General features: G+C 44.1%; 1 protein-coding gene across 3 annotated transcripts in view; it reads right to left on the reverse strand.

Annotated features, from left to right (window-relative positions):
• TRUB2 (TruB pseudouridine synthase family member 2) overlaps positions 1–24176 on the reverse strand; it is a 91688-nt gene that overhangs the window by 38201 nt on the left and 29311 nt on the right. For all 3 annotated transcript variants that reach the window (XM_069241442.1, XM_069241440.1, XM_069241441.1), the window contains 2 exons: positions 17486–17558; positions 16077–16213 (listed from right to left, as the gene is read on the reverse strand). In XM_069241442.1, the coding sequence (XP_069097543.1) occupies positions 16077–16213; positions 17486–17558 (210 nt within the window). The remainder of the gene's footprint in view (positions 1–16076; positions 16214–17485; positions 17559–24176) is intronic.

The following is a 24176-nucleotide window of genomic DNA, read 5'->3' on the forward strand; positions in this document are numbered from 1 at the left end:
CTTGTTCCTCTGTATAGGAACCAGTTTTCGGCTCCGAGGCTGGATGTTTCGGAACCGAAACCTTTTCGGACGTCTTTTTAGGCTCCGAAGAAACCTTCTTTATTTTCGGCGTGGTGTCTCGGTGCCGAACTTCTTCGGTGCCGCTGTCCCGGTGCCGAATCTTCTCGGAGCCGCTGTCTCGGCTCCGAGGTTGCTGTGTGGCGGTATCTCGACCGGAGTCGGATGACTTCGACACCAGCATGCCCTTTTTCGGTGCCTTGGATTGGTCACCTCATTTTCGGGTTAAGCCATGGCCTGTTGGCGGTGGCGTCCCCTGGGCTTTTGTTGACTTCTCGTGAGTCTTGATTTTCGACGTCTTACTCACGGTTTTTGGCGTTTCTTCGGCGTCGAGCTCTTCAGAGTCCGACTCGTGGATGGAGAAAGCTTCTTCTTCCTCCTCGAAACGCTCTTGACCTGTCGGCGTGGACGCCATCTGCAGTCTTCTGGCTCTTCGGTCTCTTAACGTCTTCCTCGACCGAAACGCTCGACAGGCTTCACAAGTACCCTCCTTGTGCTCGGGGGACCAGCACAAGTTACAGACCAGATGCTGATCCGTATACGGATACTTGTTATGGCATTTTGAGCAGAAGCGGAATGGGGTCCGTTCCATCAGCCTTGAAGTCGCACGTGGCCGGGCCGACCAGGCCCCGACGGGGGATCGAAAAAAAAACCGAAGGGCCACCGGAGCTCTTCAAAATTCGGTGTCGATTTGTTCCAACTAACCCGATACCGAACGCAAACAATACCGACGTTTTTTTCCGAGATTCTAACTAACTTTCCGACCCGAAACACGGAGCAAAAAGGAACACGTCCGAACCCGATGGCGGAAAAAAAACAATCTAAGATGGAGTCGACGCCCATGCGCAATGGAGTCGAAATGGGAGGAGTCCCTCGGTCTCGTGACTCGAAAAGACTTCTTCGAAGAAAAACAACTTTTAACACTCCGAGCCCAACACCAGATGGCGGACTGTGCACAGCATGTGTATCTGCAGCTACACATGCCACCGAACATACATACATACATACATACATACATACTATATATATATATATATATATATATATATATATAGTCACTTACCCAGTGTACATCTGTTTGTGGCATGTTGCGCTGCAGATTCACATGCTGTGCACTGTTCCTGCCATCTAGTGTTGGGCTCGGAGTGTTACAAGTTGTTTTTCTTCGAAGAAGTCTTTTCGAATCACAGGACCGAGTGACTCCTCCCTTTCGGCTCCATTGCGCATGGGCATCAATGCCATCTTAGATTGTTTTCTTTCCGCCATCGGGTTCGGACGTGTTCCTCTCCGCTCTGTAATTCGAATCGGGAAAATTTAGAAAAACATCGAAATCCGTCAGTATTGTTGCGTTCGGGACCGGTTTAGTATAGATACATCGGCACCGACGACACGACCGCTTCGGCGGCCCTTCGAGGCTTCCGCACTCAACCAAGGCCTGGTCGGCCCGACCACACCAGTCGTCGAAGACTCATTGGCCGGACCCCCTTCCGTTTCTGTCCGACGTGTCACGCAACGTATCCTTATACAGACCAGCATCGGGTCTGTAATCTGTGTTTGACGCCAGAGAGGATACCTGTGAGGCCTGCAAGGCTTTTCGATCCAAGAAGACCTTAAGAGATTGACAAGCAAGGCGTTTGCAGATGGCATCGAAGTCGACACAACACCTCGACGTCGAGGAAGAAGACATGACTATTTTGATCCAGGGTTCGGAATCAGATGACTCCGACGGAGACCGGCCACCAACAGCAGGACAAAAAGTGAGTACACCTGCCCCGACCCTGCCCCAAAGTCAGGTGAAGAAACAGAAGGCCTCAGGGAAGCCACTGCCGTAAGGCCATGGCTTGACCCACAAAAAAGGCGGTGACCAGATAACATCTTCGGCACTGAAAAAGGTCAAGATCGTGCCGAAGTCTTCCGACTCGGGTCGAGAAACCGGCATCGAAAAGAGTCGACATCGATTGGTCGAATCGAACAAGCCTCGAAAGAGCCGAGACCAAGCGTATCCATGGGTATTTCGGTACAGAAAAAAACGGCTTCGGAGCCGAAAAAGACTTCTTATACGGAAGAACATGGGCTCTCTCAACAACTTAAAGAGAGGCACAGGTTTCAGCAGGAGCTTGATTTGGAAGAGCTTGACCAAACTCAACCAAGGCTACAAATCCAAAAGGACACAGGGAAAATTCAAACCATCTCTCCGCTCAAGTTTAAAAGAAAATTGTAACACTCCGAGCCCAACACTAGATGGCAGGAACAGTGCACAGCATGTGTATCTGCACCTACACATGCCATCGAACATACATACATATATATATATATATATATATATACACACACACACATATACATATAGTGAAATTAATACAAACGTATTTGTAAAGTAAAAGTACTCCCTATGTAATAATGTGAAGTAAAGGTACTCCAGATGTAATTAAACTAATATAATAACTCCCCACGATGTAAAGAGCTGCAAAGTAACAACTGGCATTCTACAGTACAAAATCCCTTTTTTTTATTTTTTATTTTGAAATCCGGGAAAATAGTATCTTCATCCTTGTAAGAATTACTTGCAAGTCCTTTTTAGGTCTCAGCCTACCACACTGCGAAAGCTGTCTGCTTTGCTAAAAAAATCTTGGGGGCTTTCTGAAAGTGACCTAGGAAGATATGGCCTGGGCTCTCGCTGTCCTTGACAGGACGGTCGGTGATCTTTAAGAGACTCTTATTGCCCAGATTCCTCTACCAACTGCAAAATTTCCCATTTGATATCCCTCAACAGTGGTTTCGTAAACTGAGTTCCATTTTTAAATGCCTTCCTATGGGATGGGGTACTCACCACGTGGCACTCGGCAAATGCCTTCAGTCAACATACTGTGTGTGTGTGTGTGTGTGGGGGGGGGGGGGCATTTCAGCAGCTGATATGGAGTCAGATTTCCTCCAAATCCTAAATCATTGGTGGTATGAGACACACGGGATCTCCGTACACGCACTTGATAAAATGGCCATGGGAGCAACTCCACTGCAAGCCTATTTCTAATGGGGGATTTGTGGGCTATGCTTCCCACAGCGGCAAGGGTGCTCCTGAATGTGTGTGGGTCGACCCTTAGGCAGACGAAATGGTGAGGCAGACTGACGGAACAGATGCCATTATGGTGTGGAGCCATGCTCTCACACATGACAGTGCTGGAGGGATTCACTAGGTTATGCAATTTCCCCACATTTTCGTTTGCGCACTGGAGACTTTTATTAGTAAAACAGTATGTCTGTGCAAATGTAATGGTCATTTCAATTGAAAACGTGTTGTCTGTTATAGCAGAGCGTTTCCATACCATGCATACTCCGCTCTACTCCACTCTGGACCGCTCCACTCTACACCACTGCACTCTATGCCACTTCATGCTACACGTCTTTACTCTACCCTGTCCCACTCTACTCTGTGCCATTGCACTCTTCGCCACTCTACTCTATCCGAAACACTCTTCACCACAGCACTCTGCAGCACACCAATATTTTCTGCAAAACTCCACTCTACACTACTGCACTCTACTCTAACACTTAACTCTACGCTCCTGTACTCTACACCAATCCACTATAAGCCCCTCTAATTTACTCTGTACCACTGAACTCTATGCCACTGCACATTATACCAGTTTACTCAATGCCATTACACTCCATGCCACTCTACGCCACTGCACTCTGCGCCAGTACATTCTACGCTACTCTAAACCACTGCACTCTACACAATTGAACTGTCACTGCACTCTACTATGCATCACTGTACTCTATACCACTCTACTGCACAGACACTCTTCTCTGCATCACTTCACCACCACCGTACTCTATGCCACTCTATGCCCTACTCCACCGTATGGTACTATACTCTCCGCCATTTCACTCTATCCCACTCAACTCTACACCACTGTAGTCTATGCTACTCGACTCTGCATCACTCAACTCTACACCACTGCATTGTATGCGCTGCACTCAATGCTACTGCACTCTGCAACACTCTACGCCAGTGATTCCCAAATCTTTGACCCGTGGCTCCCTTTATCTATTGGCCGTTGGCCATGGCTCCCCCATTATGTTACTTTTATTTGGTGGGGGGAGGAAGAGGGCGGAATGTAATTCCGGCCTCAGGAGTACTTCCATTTTTCTCCCTGAAAATAATTGGGGGGAAGCAGTCTGTGTGTTCTTTCCCCCTGTCTGTGTACACATACCTACCATCTGTGTATTCCTGCCTACTGTCTGAGTGTCCTTGCCGCCTTTGTCCCGATGCCTCCTGTCTGTGTGTTCTTGCATCTTTCAGTGACCTGCCCCATCTGTGTATCGGTGTTGGAGAGAGGAACCGACAGAGACTCGAGGAGAAGGCTGTCAGGGTGTAGGATAGTTGCCTGCAATTTATGTGGAGGTTTGAAAATGTACATAAAAGAAGATAAACGTCCCTGAGTGACATGAATATATAAGTTTTAGGGTGGCTAAAAAAAGAATGGGGCGAGATAAAAGGTCATAGAAACATATTTATTGCCAGTATATTATCCACGATTGGTATGAAGATGATAAAGATGAGTGTGGGCCAGTTTTACAGTACAGGAGTGTAGAGAAGTGTATGGAGCCAAGAGATTTTAGGGTTAGTAAATTACGGCATTGGTATGTGCAAGGAAGTGGCTGAAGTGGTAATGAACCACTTTCCTAATATTTTTTTTTAATCTTACAGTAACAATTCCAATAGTTTTGTAGCTAAAAACAACTGTTTCAGAACTGTTAATGCCGACCTTCATTGTTGCACCCCGGAACACAGTTCCTATGCTTTTTAATCCACTTAAAACCCTGGTTTGGGCGGAGGAGCACGTGGCCTTTAAACAGGAGAACCTGCCATAGGTTTATGTGGGTGGGTGGGGGTTGTGCATGCTTACACGTGTGAGTGCTGCAAGTAGTGTATTCATGTGAGTGATTAAATGCCACTTCAACAACTGGGGGTGGAGGCCATGTTAGTGACTCACAGCAGTGGTTCCCCAACTCTGTGCGTGGGGCCCCTGTCTTGTTTCAACAGCGCACAGGGGTGCCTTGGCACACAGTTTAGGAAACACTGCTCTACGCCAATGTATTCTATCTATACTAGTCCATTCTACTCGATGCCATTCCAGTGTATGACACTACGCGACTCCAATACATGACACTCTGCCACGGCACTCTATTCCACTCTTTGCCATTTCACTCTACGACACTCAACGCAACTCTCCTCTACGCCACTCACTTTTAGCCATGCTGAACAGCAGTCACACTGGTGTTCAACATGGCTAAAACACACTGGGAACACCAATAACTCTAGCATGTACAAGACTTATTGGCTTTGCCAATGCTTCTTTATTCTTAGCCTTTAAAATATGGACTAAAACCATTAGGTGCAGCCGGCAATTCAAAAGCTCTTTGAAACAATGCTAGGCAATTTAAAACATAACACTAATTGTTACTTTCTGAAATACTATTACCAGTGATGGATATTAGTTAAAGGTGCATACTTAAGCTGCCTCCTGTGTCACAACTTGTTCAGAAGTTCACAAAAGAACTCTCAAAGAATTGATTTGAATGCCACAGTAGTTGTAAAAAATGTTTAACTTTTCATAGTAAATTATCAACAATCATAAGAAGTCAAGTTAGTGTAACTATTGATTGGTCCGTAATGTTGATTTAAATACTTAAATGAAATTGATAATTTAGCATGATCCAAACAATGGAGTATAAATTAGAGATCACAAGGGTGGCTTTGGTAGTACAAATGACACACAAACGAACTCTGACAGGAAGAAAGAACATAATGTGTACTTTAAATATTAATCATAAAAGGTGTACGTGTTAAGAAAAATAAATGACAAGAATAAAACTCTTTCTAGGGAAATACACATTTTTATTCATCCATTTAGTACACATAAAAATAACGTGAAAATCTGAACAATCTAGAAGGATGAATAAAAAACATACTTCTATTTTCACAGAATGTTTTGTATTCCATTTTCCTGTGCGCTATTAAAGGAAACTATGAGCTCAGAGCTAAACTTCATGAATTGACTCCTGCTAAATTCTCGATTCTTAACAGTTTTGTGAATAACTTTTCAAAAATGAGACCTAATAATATGGTAGTATTTTTGAGACCTTAAGTTTTTGGGGTACTCCTCATATTGAGACAGGAGATGGCTAGACAATGAGATCAAGCATACCGAAAATTGTAGGCCATCACTTTCAAATCAGCATTACACTTGTGTACTAGGCTGAAAAAAAATGTGTTTACTAACACTACATTTCAAACAGCTGTTTGAGTCACGCATTGCATTTTTTAAATCTTTTAGTGGTGCGGGGTGGAATGATGGTACGATACCTGGACAGTTTTAAAACATAAGGCATACAAATCTCCCAATTCACCCTTTCAAATGAAGTGCCTTTGCAATTAGCAGTTTATTGCACAGTCATTCAGCTCTCCAAGACTTACTAGTGGTCACATTGCTTTATAGGTCTTGCCAGGCAGCTTTTAGCTGTCTGTAGGTGTAATCCACTTGTGGACCACACCCAAAATGTACAGCAAGCCAAGAGCCTGCTCACCGATTGCCATTGTTTTGTTTAATTGTTACTCTCATTTGTTTGCTTCTTATTCAAATGCCCGACTTCCTCTTCGTCTGTTCCACTGTGCCTGGCCAATAGCCTTTTTGACATCCTTTTGACTGGCTGACTTCCACAGCTCGCATTTGGGGAACTATTTTTTTCTTTTTCATTAAGCATTACTCCCAGATAATGCATGTGGTTTATTGCCCTCGCTCCTGTGTGGTTCTTACCCACCAATATCCACCCCCGTTGCTTTGCCTTCATCCGCATAGTAACTGCTCCCCCACCCCTCGTGTTCATTGAATTACTGTTTTGGTAGCTGCATTTTCTGCTGGGAAGCGCCACATTCTAAACTGTGCTTTCGGGTACTTCTGTAGTTCCCTGGTCCCACACCCACAACCCACCCCTTGTGTTTTTTTAATAATTTAATTTTGGGATGGCCTTGTGGCTGCCAGATGGAGTCTATAGCAAAGTGGTACTTATTCACTAAGGTGACGGAACCCCAGCAGTTCAGATTCAATTGTCACCCAGTTTGAAATCTCTTCATTAATGGATTTGAAGTAATAGCGATCAAGCACAAGGATAACGTTTTTAAAATGCTCTTTAAAATCTGGGCAGTCGAAACATACATTCTTTATTAAAGTCTGCATTTCTCCCTTCCTATCGAAATAACATGAAAAATTACTGGATGTGGATAGAAATGTTCAAAGGGAGTGTAAAATGGATTAAGTTTATCAGACATGTATTTGGAACCGATAACAATATTGGTCAGTTTGAGCTTCAACAACTGTCTTAGCACCGTGACCCTGAGTAGGGAGCTATACTATCTTGGCCGTATCGCCAATCTGTGCAACTCCCAGTGCATCTCACTGTCTCCTACTGGAGCCCTACCCGATGCTGGGGACCTCTTCACTCTTAGTCCTAAGACTACTGCAATTCTGTGGATGGATGGGTCGGGAAGCCTCACAGTGCCTCTCGCTGGACAGAGCGATCAGACTACATGCCCGTTGCTGTTGTGGCTTAGGCTCCTATCAATTTCTACATTTTGTAGATGACAAACAGTTACTGATTGCAAGCCCACAGGAATCCAGCTACTCCCATATTTAACATACCACATACACTAACAAGCTCTGTGATGATGATACAAATAAGATGGGAAGCAGGAACCAGTACTCCTTCAAAAGCACCATAAATCACTCACTCTAATGTCTGCTTTCAGGATTCTCTCAGGAGAGTAATGCAAAAATAGATTACCTCCTCATAGATAACCAGCTGCTGTTTGGGCTTGAAAAGGCAGATCAGCACCTTATTACACTATCAGATCAAGGTTTAGTGTCTTGCATGCTATGCTCCTCCTCCCAAACAGACAGCCTGAGAGCGGAAATTGGCAGCTGCAAGACAGACCCCAGAGAACCCATACTGGTAAACAATATAAACCAAAGCATAGGGGAATACATTATGCACAATGACAATGAAGATAGGAAAGCAATCACTCTGTGGGATGCGCTGAAAGCTGTATTTAGGGGACATTTCTTAGCGGAGGCAGCCAGTCTAAAAAAAGATGAGACCCTGCAAGACCAACTACAGAGAGAAATTAGGGATCTAGAACAAGAGACAAACACAATCATAGGAAATTTGGAGGGAGAGCACAATGAAGAGGGGTCAAATCAAGGCACTAGAGCTTGACAGGGCAGCCTACCATTTGACTCCACTTGATAACAAGTTTTATGAACTTGGTAGTAAACCTGACTTGCTAACCTGTTGAGAGCACCTTTACTGAGGTAAAAGGGGAAGACGATGTGTATGCACAGGCATGGGGTACAAGGCTAGATGCTTTACAACAACCTTTTTTTTTTTTTTACCAACCTCTCTATACAGAGGAATCGGTAGTTGTCTCTCCCCCCCACCAATGACAGAATGCAATAAAGTGGGGGTCTACCTGCTCAAGCTATCTCCCAGGGACCAGCAGAGGTTAGAAGAACCGATCAAAAAGGGAGAATTTTGAGTGTGCAGACACAGAAAGCACCGGACCCAGATGAGTTTTCGGCCACTTTGTACACATTGTTTAGCGCCTACCTGTTCCCTCTTCTTTTTAAGGCAGTACAAGAGAAAAAAGCAGTGCCACAATGATATAACCTACTGTATTGTTGATCCTCAAGCCATAAGTGACCGGAAGACTGCATCTACAACAGGCCGCTTTCATGGTTACTTATGGATGTCAAAATATTCACTATGTAGCTGCTTTGCGTCTTCATGACAATCTAAGGAGAGACCGCCCACCTAAACCAGTCTGGCTTCATTTTAGGAAGACAAGACAGTGATAACACTGTAAAAAGCCCTACACCTGATGGATATTGATAGTATATGGTAAGAGTGCCACCCTCATCTCCCTGGATGTGGAAAAAGCGCTCAACAGGGTAGACTGGTATTTTAGGGCAGACACTCGTTGCGTGAACAGGCTATGGAGGGGGCTTCTGTTGCTGGCGATTAGCAGGCTACTAAGTCCCAAGAGCACAGATAAAATTGAATAGATCACTCTCCAAGAGAGTGCAAATTTGCAGGAGCACAAGACAACTCTCATTCCTATTTGCATGTACATTAGAGCCCCTAACACAGAGGATTAGATCAAATGCAAGCATAAACAGTATTAAATTAGTGGTCAAAGTTACTAAGCTTACAATGTTTGCGGATGATTTCTTACTTTTTGTAATGATCCTCTAAAAAAAAATCCCACACCTAATACTCAGGGCTTACCAACAGGAGTAAGGTTTCAAAAGCAAACAAAACTAATGAGGGATTCTGAACATTTTCACCCCATGGAATAAATGAAACAGGTAAAAGAAATGACCCCTTTTAGATGGGCTGAAAAGCTAATGCGATTCCTGGGTACTGACCTAGAGAAATTAATCTCCAGCAAATACATATGGTGGTGAAAGTGGAGTTGGAAAGGTAGTGTCAATGAATACTGTCCTTAATAGCAGAATTACAGCCATCAAAATGTCGGACCCACCAAGAATACTCTATCTGTTTCAATCAATGAGTCTTCACATCCCTAAAGACCATTTAGTTAGTCTCCAATCAGTCTGCTCAGACTCTATTTGGCAGAAGGAACAAAGAAAGGATAAGTAGACGGTGATGCACTTTGAGGTCTGTACAGTGTGGACTTGGGGTTTCAAATCTTCTTAATTACTGTTATGCAGCTTACCTGCGTTTTTTGATGCACTGGACTAGGTGGGAGGCAGAAAAAGGCTAGTGCCTTTACAATGAATTACTGTCTATTATGGGAAGTCCCATGGAAACTAAAGGCAGAGAGAGATCTTAATCTTTGTAGAATGTCATTGATGAGGATCACACTGCAGGTATGGGACAAGCTACCAGTCAAGAGGAGGCTCGTGACATTCCCCTTTTCCTTTACACCACTGTCGGGTAACGAGGAATTCACTCAGGCTTAGACAGGTTAGCCGTTTGGCAATGACAGGTCAGGAGGTGCAAAACCCTGATCAATGTGAGCAACGTGATGTGAAGTCATTCAAACAGTTGAAAGAGGAGTTCGGACTGAGTTAGGGGGGATGATTTCAATATATTTAATTAAGACACTGATGTCTGAAACCCAGCGTTATGCATCTGAACCTCTCACTCCTTTCAACAAATAGCTATCGAGCTATGAATATAAAAAGCATGCAATATATTGTGTATACAAGCTACTTACTGAAGCGAACGGCAAAGGGAAACTCCACTCCCAAAAAGCATTGGAGAAATAATTAGGGATAGTGCTAGATGAAAAGCAATGAAAGCATATTGATACGTAAATGAATAGTTTTGCAACACATGTGAGAGGAAGGGAGATAATGATGAAAGTTCTATAAAGGTGGCACTACACCCGATCAAGACTGGCAGAGATGGGTCACCGGAAGGAGGAGGAAATGGTGGCAGGGTTACGGTGAAAGGGTACTTGCACATATCATTTGATCAAGCCTCTAGATACAATCCTTTAGGGAGCAGGTGCTCCACACAACTGAAGAAATCACAGACTTTAGCCTGGGAATCTGCCCTAAAGCGATACCCCTGGGGAGACCACAGACTGAAATATTCCCTCTACAGGTGAGGAAGGGACAACATATCACCCACTTGCACCCAGCAGCGAGTTCTGACTCTGTGGAGACAAACAACAGCACCCACTGAAAACAAAAAGCTAGAACGTGGTAGGTGCTGCGGATAGAAAAAACGTGTAGATTTGCCAAAAGAAAAGTGATTTTAGAAAACAATGGAGCCCTATGTTGGACTATTTTATCAGAGACTTTAAACAACTGTTAGTCCCCACAGGACTCTTTTATTGCTAAATATTATAAAAGATTGTAAATTGGAACCCTATTATAAAACGCTCCACAAACAACTCCCCACTTAATATACCACAGGTGAACTGGACAACAACCACAATTTGTGTCATACAGCAATGAAAAAAGGAAACAAGGAAGGATGGGTGGCCTGGGTGGGAGAGGAAATGCAATGAGGGCTGTTCAGGGTAGGGGAGGAAGGGACAGAAGGGGAAATTATCTTCCCTTTGCTCATAGTTCTTAGTAATTGCTGTTATTAAAAACATACTGAAATGTAAAAGGCTGTCTTTTGTGCTTACCTGACTTGGACAAAGAAAGTCAGCCTCTAACCCGAGTAAAGACTGTGGCCAAGGGTATGGGAATAAACTGCACACCTATAATTAACAGATAGGTTTCATGACCACCCTGTACCCTGTTCTGCAAAAGCCTTCCAACAGCAACTAATTGGGCTCAGGAGGGGGGCATGCATCCGCTGCCAATCCTAAACAGCCAACATGCCTCTGCACCTCTGAAGTCTGTGAGCGATATTAACCCCTTCAGTGTGTGTAACTGCCAATGACTGTCACATGCACACCTTCCCTGGTGCATGTCAGAACTACTGACCGACACCAGAGAGGGCCTTAAAAAAATCTTTAAAAAAAAATAAAAAAAAGTAGAGAGGAGATGCAGAATAGCTTCTGCGTCCACCCCCGCCAATCTGTGATGTCAGCGCGCCATAATGTCAAAAAAAAAACCGAAGGGGCCATCGAGGGCAAGTAATGTCTGCTCCTGGGTCTGGTGGGGGTTGGAGGTTTAGATGCCCACCATGTTTATGGAAGGCATTGCTGGAAAGGGGAGAGTTTGCTCTTTCCAGCGATGCCTCCCACAAAAAGATTCCTGAACATAGATCGTTGGCCCATGTGGTAACAAGCCGCCCTTGCCCATCCTCCCCACCAAGGGGCATATTGTTTTCAAATATCTTTGTTTTTTCCCCCCCTGGGGGGACGATCGATGGCCAGACTGATGCAGATGATCAGATAGCCAGGGGACTGCCAAATTAAAACCCTGACGGTCAGAGCGCCAGGGGACCGTCATCACCGCCGGGAACTTGGTTCCGAAGGGATGATGGCAGTCGGGGTTGTGCTCAGCCACAGTGCTGCTGTACTGATCACAACCCCACTTACGGCCATCCTTTCCCCATCATGGAAAGGCTGGCAGTAAGCAAGTGCTGGGGCCCACATAGGGGAGCCCCTGCCCTGCTTTTGCTCATGGCATGGGCAGTACACGGGCCCTGCTGCCCAGCACCCTTGTCAGGAATGGATCACCCCAGGGTCAACAGTAGCCCTCATGCAAGGACTACCATTGAACCTAGTGTGTTCCATTCCGGTCAGGGGCACTAGGTCCAGGCACACCACTGGGGTAGCATTTATATCAGGACAAGTTGGGGAACGCAGGGTGGAAAGAAGATTGTGGATCCCTGCATATTCCTGTACTTTAGGTCACAGAAATGCAAGGAAATATAGTGTTTTTATTCAACGTTTTTCATTTGCAGGGTATTCTGGGTAAAAACACTTTGGGGAATCCACACAAGCGTTACCTCCCTGGACTCCCCTTGATGTCTACTTTTCCAAAATGTCTTGGTTTGATAAGGAAATACCCAAATGGTTCCTGATCTGACTAATTAGTACACTCACCTTAGTTTGCATTATCGCCACAATATGTATTGGGCCATTTCCAGTCGCAGGAACCTGGCCTACCCACACAAGTGAGGTACCAATTTATCAGGAGACCTGGGGGAATGCCTGGTGAAAGGAAGTTTGTGGCTCCCCACAGATTTCAGATATTTCCATCACAGAAATGTGAGGCAAATGTGTTTTTTTGTCCAAGTTTGAGGTTTGCAGGGCATTCTGGGTAAAAAAAAAAATGTATGTGAGCCAATCATGTCAGCCCAACTAGCCCCTAGGTGTCTAGTTTTAAAAAATGTGCAAGTTGGCTAGGTTTCCCTAGGAGCCGGCTGCGGTAGGATACAAAAGGGCCAGTTTTCAGCTGAAAAATGTGCTGCAGCTATGCCTCGCTTTGAGCCATTTCCTGTTGAGGGCACTAGGCCTGCCACACAAGTGAGGTGTCATTTTTAATCGAGAGACTTGTGGGAGCTTAAAATAGCGGAACATTTTTTATAACCTCTTGGATTTTGCTCCATTTGTGCCTTTCAAACGTAAGCTAGTGTATAAAAAAAGATGACAATTTGAAACATACCCTCCAAATCATACGCTAGCAGGCCTTGAAAATTCTACTTGCCCACTCGCTATGGCGAGTCATATTTTATCACATCAAGCTATTTTTAGGACTTATTCACCTCTTCTGACGAGTTGACATAGAACAGGTGTTCTGTTCAGTCCGAAAGTAGAAGAGGCCTTTAAATCTTGTTATTGTCACATTCACTCTCAGTTTAGAGACAGGGGTCAAGAGTCTTACAATTAATTTTCCTTCTGACTGCAGAGTTCCAGGATTTTGTCAGTTTTTTCCTAACACAACATTTAAATAGCTAAGTCATCTGTACAAACGTTTCAAAATATATTTCAGTAGTTGTGAAAGCCTATTGTTTGTGCTTCTGTTGGATGAAAAAATATTTTAATAGGATGAAAACAGATCAGAACACTTTACTTGGTATTGTACAAAGAATGAATATGTTTTCTGAAGCCAAGTATTATCAATAAAGCTGCAAGTTAGTTGGAAGGATTTGGACATTTCTTTGAAATTTTCTGTCTGTAAATGACAGTGTGTGACCACATCATGCTTTAGTAATATATTTATTAAAAGTGAGTGTTTAAACATAAACCCTCCTGCTGTGGTGGCAATGCTATTAGTAAATTAAGAGGCAAGTAATGGATCATGTGTTCCCTATATGTGAGCTAGTCTATTTAATGAAACAAGGATTTTTTTCGTACAGCTGAAATGCTGCGCACACACACATATTTGAAGGTACACTCACATGTGACAATGAAAAAAAAAAAGAGACTGTAAACTAAAATATTTGCCTTGGATCACACTATTTGAGACCAGTTTACGGGTCAAGTACATCACAGTTATGGTCGAGTAGATTATTTAAGTTACTTGACCTGCAGTTCTAGTAACATTTTTATTATTTTTGAGGTATGGCTAGTATGGGTACCCCCAAATTCAGAGATGTAGAAATGACCAGTGCTGCTAAACTCTATATTTTGTGCGCATTTCAGAAATACATACGTTTTCTTGATACCCATTTTTCACTCTGCCTATTTTGCTAAGAATTGGCCTATACTCTGTACTCAATGAAAACCCATTGTACGGTGCACCTCAGTTGTTGGCTCTGGGTACCATGGGTTCTTGGAGAACCTACAAACCTTATATATCCCAGAAATCAGAAGGGTCTAGCAGACGTAATGGTATATTGCTTTTGTCAATCGACCATCAAAACAAAAAGTTACAGATAAAAATGTTAGCACACATGCCAATTTTTTCCTACTCTTTTTTAATATTTCTTTATTTCAACAGTTATTTTCCATGGCAAACCCTTGAGGGATCTACACATGACCCCTTGCTGATTTCAGAATTGTGTCTACTTTTCAATAATCTATATTTTTTCTGAATCACCCATGGGTTTCATACTGGTTTCCACCACAAACTGCAAATAGGGAAAATAGTCTACCTCTTAGAAAAATACCAAAACGGTGGACAAAATTAGGTTTTTGGATTCAGCTCTGCATGTTTCTGAAAGCTAGAAAGATGGTGACTTTATTACAGCAAACCGTTTGCGGATGCCATATTTAGGAGAAAAAACACCCACTTTTATCTGGAGCGTATTTTTTCCTATTTTTCTACAAAAATCTCAAAATGTTGCTATACTTGCCTATTTTCTTGGTCTGCCGTAGGGAATCCACAAACCCAAGGTACCTTTACAATCCCCAGGATGTTGAAAATAAAGGACACAAATTTGGCGTGGATACCCAAAGTGGGAAAAACATTATGGAGCCCTAAACGTGAACTACCCCAAAGTACGTAAAAAAATAAATTAAAAAAAATGGCTCAGCACTGGGTGGGGGGGAGGGAGACCCAGGAACTAAGGGGTTAACCTCTCTACATCTCTGCCACTATTGCAGTATTCCTATCTGTGAGCAATGGCAACTCAAACCGGGGGCCGCAGGTAATCACGGCACCATACCCTAAAGTCCAAGGACACTGATCCCTGAGCAAAGGGAGGAGGAGCCCAAAAAGACTGCTTCTAGCATAGACAGTGCATAAACAACTAGGACTACCATGGAGGTGGTGGTGCAAAGGGAAGATAAGTGTATCCTATGAACAGTCAGAATAAGCTATTTGAACTGTGTGACCCTGCTTACATATTCCAACACTGCACTTTGGTGGAAGGTGTTGGATTGCCTATTGGAACTGTATTTTTACTGTGAATGTGAGCAAGCTGTCCTAAGTCGTACAATCCATTATAGAGTGACAGCAACACTTATTTTATGGATAAACATTACCATATAAGACTTCCTGAAGGCACAAAGCATATTTCTCTAATATAAATTGCGTCTCGTTACTTGTACAGAAATGAACACTGGACAGTATATTCACTGAGATGTATACTTCCCCCACACCACCCTCCATAGGAAAGCCTTGACTATTGGACCTTGCTACCCTTTAGAGGTCAAAGAAGCGATACCAGGCAATTCAGTGAGCTCACTGTAGTATCTGGCTGCAGTGACTCTGCGGACAACAGCAGTACTTGCCACAAACATTGCCCAATTGTCCAAATCTCTCAGTCTCATAAGAATTAGCCCAAGATACCTTCGTTTTTTAAATTAAGTTCAAAATTAGTCCTCTAGCAGGAAAGATGGTTAGGGTCCAATAAGAATCTTTATGGCTTTTTAAACTTAAGTAGGCTTAGTTTTTAAAATAATTTACATTTTGATGGGTATATTACTAATTGCTCACAGATAGCAAAAACACGTTTGGCTATAAGTAAAAGAAGAAGTCTATTTTTGAACGGGAATAATACTCTTTTACTGAAATACATAACAGATGTTCAGACAACAAACTGAGTTAAGACTGAAATCTCAAAGCTGTGTTACATACGTAGTGTGAATTCAGGAGGAGCAAAATGTAGGCATCGGATTCCAGTGATTATGGGAGGGGATTTGTCCAGTGGACGTAGCAATCCTTCGACGGCTAGCTCATAGGCTTCCTGGCTCTTCAGGTCAACCCCCGAGTATCTGTATAAAGATGCAAGTTAAAATAAGAGGAGTGAGAATGACCAAGGTGAGAATCCCAAAGCGTAGAGTGGGGCCCAACATTTACTGTACATCAGTTTTAATCAGGAAATCCTTCCAACAGGTGCAACGCCGCCCAGCAATCCTTTGGCATAACTGTACAATGCACTATAATCCTCCCAACCAGACCTTGCTTGCTGTTTGAGCTCCATCGTGCTAATTCAGAAAAACATGTTTCTTCAAAACCGACGAGTGTTTCTGAAAACGATGACTTTATTATGTTCCTTCATGCAAAGCTGTCAACGCTAACGAGGATGGACTGTCAAAGTCTGCAATTATATATACAGCGTAAGCATACAACTGTACACAACTTATCCTAACCCCTCCTCTTCCCTAACAAAAAAATAACAAATCAATCACTGGATTTGGAGCACCTGGCTGGGAGTTCTCTATATTGGCAGTGCCACCTCCTGCGGGAAAATGCTTTTTGCCTCCTCCACTTCTACAGAACAGGTCATGGCCAACATGTGAACTTTCTACTGGAGCCAGGCGCTTTCTGCACCCATAAAATCTGCGAATCTGTGATTGACTCTTTTTCAGGCACATACAACTTTGGCATAAACAATTTTTACTTAAACATGTAAAAAGTATTGAGAATATGCCCCAAGAGCCTATATAAAGTTCTGCCAATGCAGGTCTGTCTTCAACTGCAGCATTATTACTATTCCACTATTGTCTAAGTAATCCACCCAGCTCAGCAGATACAATTCTTCCCACAGCTTGGCATTGTAGCACTGTTCTTCACCACAGGTATGTGAATGAAGCTTCATCCTTCCTAGCAACACTTTCCCAAGTGAGCCCCAACAGTGCACCTCAACGAGTCTCTGCTACTATGCTTCTATCTTTTTCTCCCTACATTTTAAGAAATTCTGCTACTATGCACGCCAACACATCTGCAAATCCACCCATGTCTTCTATGAAGGATCTACTAACAAAGACTTCCCTGAAAATATTCCTAATGACGGTTTGTGACACTTTTTGGTTTCCCAGAAATGGGAAACTTCATGGCTATCCAAACACATTAAAGCCAATGCCACTGCAGGTTATGTTCTACAAGTGGAACTCTGAACGCCTGGCAACGAACATCAAAACTAACCATCAAGTTCATCCCCAACTTGCAACAGCGCCTGTTATTCAAAAACTGTAAGTTCACACAAAGCACATCAACCTGGATTACCAGTACCAGTTTTATGGGAAGCCAAATCGGGTACGTACGCAAGCAATGCCTTCTGATGGGTGCCCTGAATGACAGCCAGAATGCGCTCCAACTTGTCTCTGATGATATGATCTGTAAACACAGAATACACATATTGAAAATTAATCTTTCTATGGCACTCAGGGACATCAGTCAATAATAATTGTTAGCAACATCACTGTGATCCTAGCAAGAAGCTTTAACAATTCTATAGTTATTGTTGGAGAAATTAACAATGTGATTTGTTTTAGGGGGTCAACTCGTTTTGTGGCACTTTTTATATAGTACTGAATACTATGAATGTATATGACCTTTGATTTAATACTATCAGGGTAGATGTTCGTTGTTGACTCCTACATCAATAACTTAAACAACTACCAGAGTTTACTTTATACCGTGGTAATACCTTATAATCTCTTAGTCAATTCCACATACGTCCCCCATCCTTACATCGTTCTCTTGCCTAAACTCGATATTCTGCCTTCAGCCCTATTCCTTCCTTTAAGATTAGGTAAATTTACAAGTTCACTGCACGTCACCAAGGAAGCAATAATCCAAGTCCTGTGCTTTCTTTTACAGACCATTGTTTCCACACGCATGCAACTGGAATGAACCAAAACTGCAACTTCTACAATGAATAGACTGTCAAATGTGGTGGTCAGGCCCTGAAGTCAACAAGTCTTCAAGGGTCCTGTATTGTAACTGTAAAACCACTGTTTTTATGTGAATTCAACTGGAATAAACCACAATTACTTCTTCTGGAACGAACACGCTGTTAAATGAAAATCCCAGACTGGCGCACTACGTTCTTGGTGATTTGCAGTACTCTGGAAGTAACTTTAAGATGAAAATATATGTAGAACGATTGAAACTATTTAGTAATTTTCAATTTTTTTTTTTAAACCTAAGATGAAAGAGATCACTACTCAAGTATGTTTATGTTCTTAAATTTGAAAAGTTTGAAAGTATTTAAAAGTGTGAATATATGCAGCTGTGCAGAGTGTAATATGATATTTATTACCATTGTTGAGTGGGGGAATAGGTAATGAATCAAGAGGGATGAAGCCTCGGGTGGGTCATGATGTCCCTCCCTCAATAATGGTACTGAATAGCATATTCTACTCTGTGTATATGGTTTATGCCATGATATTTTTTCATGTGCATTTTTTTTTTTTAAAGTTATTTCACCAAAACCAGGAGTCAACGAGTAAAATTTGTGCAGTAAGGTAAAATCACACTGAAAAGGCCCTGTAACCGTTAGGCAAATAATTTGCCTGTTGTAGGAAGTTGGCTCTGTATGTGCTATTTCAAAGTAAGGAATAGCATGCACAGAGTCCAAGGGTTCCCCTTAGAGGTAAAATAGTGGTAAAAAGAGATAATACTAATGCTCTATTTTGTGGTAGTGTGGTCGAGCAGTAGGCTTATCCAAGGAGTAGTGTTAAGCATTTGTTGTACATACACATAGACAATAAATGAGGTACACACACTCAGAGACAAATCCAGCCAATAGGTTTTTATATAGAAAAATATCTTTTCTTAGTTTATTTTTAAGAACCACAGGTTCAAATTCTACATGTAATATCTCATTCGAAAGGTATTGCAGGTAAGTACTTTAGGAACTTCAAATCATAAAAATTGCATGTATACTTTACAAGTTATTGACAAATAGCTGTTTTAAAAGTGGACACTTAGTGCAATTTTCACAGTTCCTGGAGGAGGTAAGTTTTTGTTAGTTTTACCAGGTAAGTAAGACACTTACAGGGTTCAGTTCTTGGTCCAAGGTAGCCCACCGTTGGGGGTTCAGAGCAACCCCAAAGTCACCACACCAGCAGCTCAGGGCCGGTCAGGTGCAGAGTTCAAAGTGGTGCCCAAAACACATAGGCTAGAATGGAGAGAAGGGGGTGCCCCGGTTCCGGTCTGCTTGCAGGTAAGTACCCGCGTCTTCGGAGGGCAGACCAGGGGGGTTTTGTAGGGCACCGGGGGGGGACACAAGTCCACACAGAAATTTCACCCTCAGCAGCGCGGGGGCGGCCGGGTGCAGTGTAGGAACAGGCGTCGGGTTCGCAATGTTAGTCTATGAGAGATCTCGGGATCTCTTCAGCGCTGCAGGCAGGCAAGGGGGGGATTCCTCTGGGAAACCTCCACTTGGGTAAGGGAGAGGGACTCCTGGGGGTCACTTCTCCAGTGAAAGTCCGGTCCTTTAGGTCCTGGGGGCTGCGGGTGCAGGGTCTCTCCCAGGCGTCGGGACTTTAGGTTCAAAGAGTCGCGGTCAGGGGAAGCCTCGGGATTCCCTCTGCAGGCGGCGCTGTGGGGGCTCAGGGGGGACAGGTTTTGGTACTCACAGTATCAGAGTAGTCCTGGGGTCCCTCCTGAGGTGTCGGATCTCCACCAGCCGAGTCGGGGTCGCCGGGTGCAGTGTTGCAAGTCTCACGCTTCTTGCGGGGAGCTTGCAGGGTTCTTTAAAGCTGCTGGAAACAAAGTTGCAGCTTTTCTTGGAGCAGGTCCGCTGTCCTCGGGAGTTTCTTGTCTTTTCGAAGCAGGGGCAGTCCTCAGAGGATGTCGAGGTCGCTGGTCCCTTTGGAAGGCGTCGCTGGAGCAGGATCTTTGGAAGGCAGGAGACAGGCCGGTGAGTTTCTGGAGCCAAGGCAGTTGTCGTCTTCTGGTCTTCCGCTGCAGGGGTTTTCAGCTGGGCAGTCCTTCTTCTTGTAGTTGCAGGAATCTAATTTTCTAGGGTTCAGGGTAGCCCTTAAATACTAAATTTAAGGGCGTGTTTAGGTCTGGGGGGTTAGTAGCCAATGGCTACTAGCCCTGAGGGTGGGTACACCCTCTTTGTGCCTCCTCCCAAGGGGAGGGGGTCACAATCCTAACCCTATTGGGGGAATCCTCCATCTGCAAGATGGAGGATTTCTAAAAGTTAGAGTCACTTCAGCTCAGGACACCTTAGGGGCTGTCCTGACTGGCCAGTGACTCCTCCTTGTTTTTCTCATTATTTTCTCCGGCCTTGCCGCCAAAAGTGGGGCCTGGCCGGAGGGGGCGGGCAACTCCACTAGCTGGAGTGTCCTGCTGGGTTGGCACAAAGGAGGTGAGCCTTTGAGGCTCACCGCCAGGTGTGACAATTCCTGCCTGGGGGAGGTGTTAGCATCTCCACCCAGTGCAGGCTTTGTTACTGGCCTCAGAGTGACAAAGGCACTCTCCCCATGGGGCCAGCAACATGTCTCGGTTTGTGGCAGGCTGCTAAAACTAGTCAGCCTACACAGATAGTCGGTTAAGTTTCAGGGGGCACCTCTAAGGTGCCCTCTGTGGTGTATTTTACAATAAAATGTACACTGGCATCAGTGTGCATTTATTGTGCTGAGAAGTTTGATACCAAACTTCACAGTTTTCAGTGTAGCCATTATGGTGCTGTGGAGTTCGTGTTTGACAGACTCCCAGACCATATACTCTTATGGCTACCCTGCACTTACAATGTCTAAGGTTTTGTTTAGACACTGTAGGGGTACCATGCTCATGCACTGGTACCCTCACCTATGGTATAGTGCACCCTGCCTTAGGGCTGTAAGGCCTGCTAGAGGGGTGTCTTACCTATACTGCATAGGCAGTGAGAGGCTGGCATGGCACCCTGAGGGGAGTGCCATGTCGACTTACTCGTTTTGTCCTCACTAGCACACACAAGCTGGCAAGCAGTGTGTCTGTGCTGAGTGAGAGGTCTCCAGGGTGGCATAAGACATGCTGCAGCCCTTAGAGACCTTCCTTGGCATCAGGGCCCTTGGTACTAGAAGTACCAGTTACAAGGGACTTATCTGAATGCCAGGGTGTGCCAATTGTGGATACAATGGTACATTTTAGGTGAAGGAACACTGGTGCTGGGGCCTGGTTAGCAGGGTCCCAGCACACTTCTCAGTCAAGTCAGCATCAGTATCAGGCAAAAAGTGGGGGGTAACTGCAACAGGGAGCCATTTCTTTACACCTGTGAAAAGCAATTGTTAAATTAATTCATTGAACACAACTTTTCCATTTTCAATTTTGCTCGTACTGTGGTAAACTTGAAATTGACTGTTGCACTGTAGTGTTAAATGTGTTTTTATTAGTACAGCTGCTCTAAATAATGTGGTACTGCGCCACATTTATTATATATTCAGGAAAAAAAGGAAAGGACGTTTTAGAATAACTAATCAAGCATACACTACTCTTTGGGATTTTCAGTTTTTTCACTGCATCTGGAAAGTAATTAGTTACAGACGTACAACAGTTAGAGTTCAACTTTCAAAGGCTGGATTTCATTGGTTCTCCAGCACCGGATCTTTGATAGATTGACATGCTTGAATGATTCCCATTGGTCAGGATGGGAATCTTCTGTGTTTGATTAGTAGCACATCCACCTCATTTGAAACTGTATAGATTTAAGCCAATCGGGCAGAAGTGCTGAGCTCTATGCTCCCCATAGAGAACACCACAGCTCTGATTTCTACTGCATGTCATGTGTGAGGGAACCCTGAAACCCTCTTTACTAACTCAGACCTAAATGTTTCTGGATTTTGACTTGGGCTTCCAAGGATTTAAGTCAGTCCTAGCTTCAGCTCAAACCAATGCCCCCTGGGATACCTCTAGCTGCCACTATGGCTGGGAAAGAACAGAGATTCCGATCTAAATCAATGGGTAAAAGATTTATGCTTAGGTTGTATACAATTTGGGGATTTATTTCCATTATCCATCCCACAGACCTTCTCTCTGTAAGACATTCCCTTCAAAAACTCCAAAGGACAGAGACAGGAACTGGCCTACCTTCTTTAAGGAGAGGAACGCCCCCTAACCCCCTTGAATGGGATGCCCCTTCATATGGGGAGCATTCAGTGGAGCTTCCTCAACTGGAGTTTGCAATTAAAGCACCTCCATCCACCTCCAAAGAGCAAAAAAACAAGCAATCATCTGAAACAGTGTTAAAACTCCAACAATCAGCTTGTGCAAAAAAATGGTGTGAAAATCCATCTCTGCTGACACCATCAGTACTCCCGCATGATCGTTGTCAATAACAAAGAAGCCTGTTTTGTGAATCTCTATGAGGACTACTGTGCCAACAACGGTCCCTTCAATTGCGAGTTCATTGTTTTTGCGCCCAAAAATGTCACCCTTGTTAAAGAGGATCGCATCACCTACAACAGTCCCAGTGTATATGGATCCATCTATGAAAGCAGACTGTGTTTCTACAGCCAACTGAAGGTCTCTGTTCAGTCGTTTATGAGATTGTGAATTCAAAGTTGGAGGCAGATGTCACTGAGCAGGATTAGCCACTGAGAAAGTTTAGAACCCCATTTAGCTAGATGTGACCTACCCTCTTGAGTATGAGGAAGGTGAATATAGAAAGGCACCAGAAGAAAAAGACAGATTTTTAAACTCAAGTATGTGACCTGTATGATCTGGGGTCTCCATCTTAAGGTTTCACAAGGAACAGGTATATGTGAGAAACTGGGCTGTTGGTTGAGGGGGGTAAAACTCTACTCAAGCAACAGCCACATTTCCTTGCAATGGTGAACCCAAAAAGTGCCTAAATTAACCTGTGCTTAACCCTCTGACAGACTGGCAAAAAGCAGTTCGGTTTACGTTGGATGCTGCATTCAAACAGAAATAAAGTGAAAATACAACACAAGAGAAAGTAACACCAATTTAGAATGTTAGAGTAAAGTTTAATAAGTTATTTGACATTAAACAAAAACCCAAACAGTAGAACTGGAGATATGCAATCTCAAAGATTTAGGGTATGAAAGTGCCTAAAAAACACAAAGCAACACTCGCGCTTATCTGGTTGGGCAAAACCAGGGGAAAGTCACAAGTTCAGGCTGACCACAAAGAAGCGCAGCCTGGATACAGGGGCCAGGTTAGCCCTGCTGAAAAAGTTACCTTTTAAAGTCTAGCGCGCAGAGTCCAGTTCACGGAGGAAGTAGCTGCATGGAGAACATTATGAATGGTTGTCGGTGCAGCACGAAGAGCAGGCCAGGCGTTGTGGACAGTTGTCACTGTAGCACTAAGATCCTGTTAGAATTACCAGTCAGTCACTGCTGGAGATTCAAGTTGGCAGGCTAGCGGGCTGACGATGCTGTAGCATAAAGTGAAGATCTTGCATTGCCCGTCGTCACTGGCAGTTGCTGTAGCGTAAAGAGTCGTGTTCACCGAAGCTTCACATTTGCAGTCCCTCCGGACAACAAGATCTTGGCACGAACAGGCCCATTCGCAGACACGAAGAGCCCAGAACTTTAGGATTTCTCCTTTTCTGCTAAGAGGAGCTCAACTGATGTCACACTGCAGGTCCAGGGCCTGGGGGAGGGGGGCAGGGGGACCCCTTAGTGGGATCAGGAACTCACTGCAGCAGAAGGCAGCAGGGCTGAGGAAGGTCCAGGACAGCAGATCAGCTGGGGAGTTGCAGAGAGGCCTCTGGAGATTGCTGTGCCCTGTCGCTCAGAACAGGCCAGTCGGCTGACCCTTGGAGCCCATTCAGCCTGGGTTGAAGGGTGAAGGTCCAATCTTTCTTCTCAAGAAGTAGGGCAGTCCTTCTTATATAGTATCCACAGGTCTAGCAGTCTACTGAAGAGTGGGTCTGAGGGTCCCCTTTTTATATCTGCGACCACGCTGAAGTGAAAGATACTTTTGGAGCCTTTCCCCTACAGAGGTGTCTGGAATTTCCCACCTCCCTCCCCTGGTCCCCGTCTATCTGCAGAC

Source organism: Pleurodeles waltl, chromosome 6, assembly GCF_031143425.1.
Source record: "Pleurodeles waltl isolate 20211129_DDA chromosome 6, aPleWal1.hap1.20221129, whole genome shotgun sequence".
NCBI classification, from domain to species: domain Eukaryota; kingdom Metazoa; phylum Chordata; class Amphibia; order Caudata; family Salamandridae; genus Pleurodeles; species Pleurodeles waltl.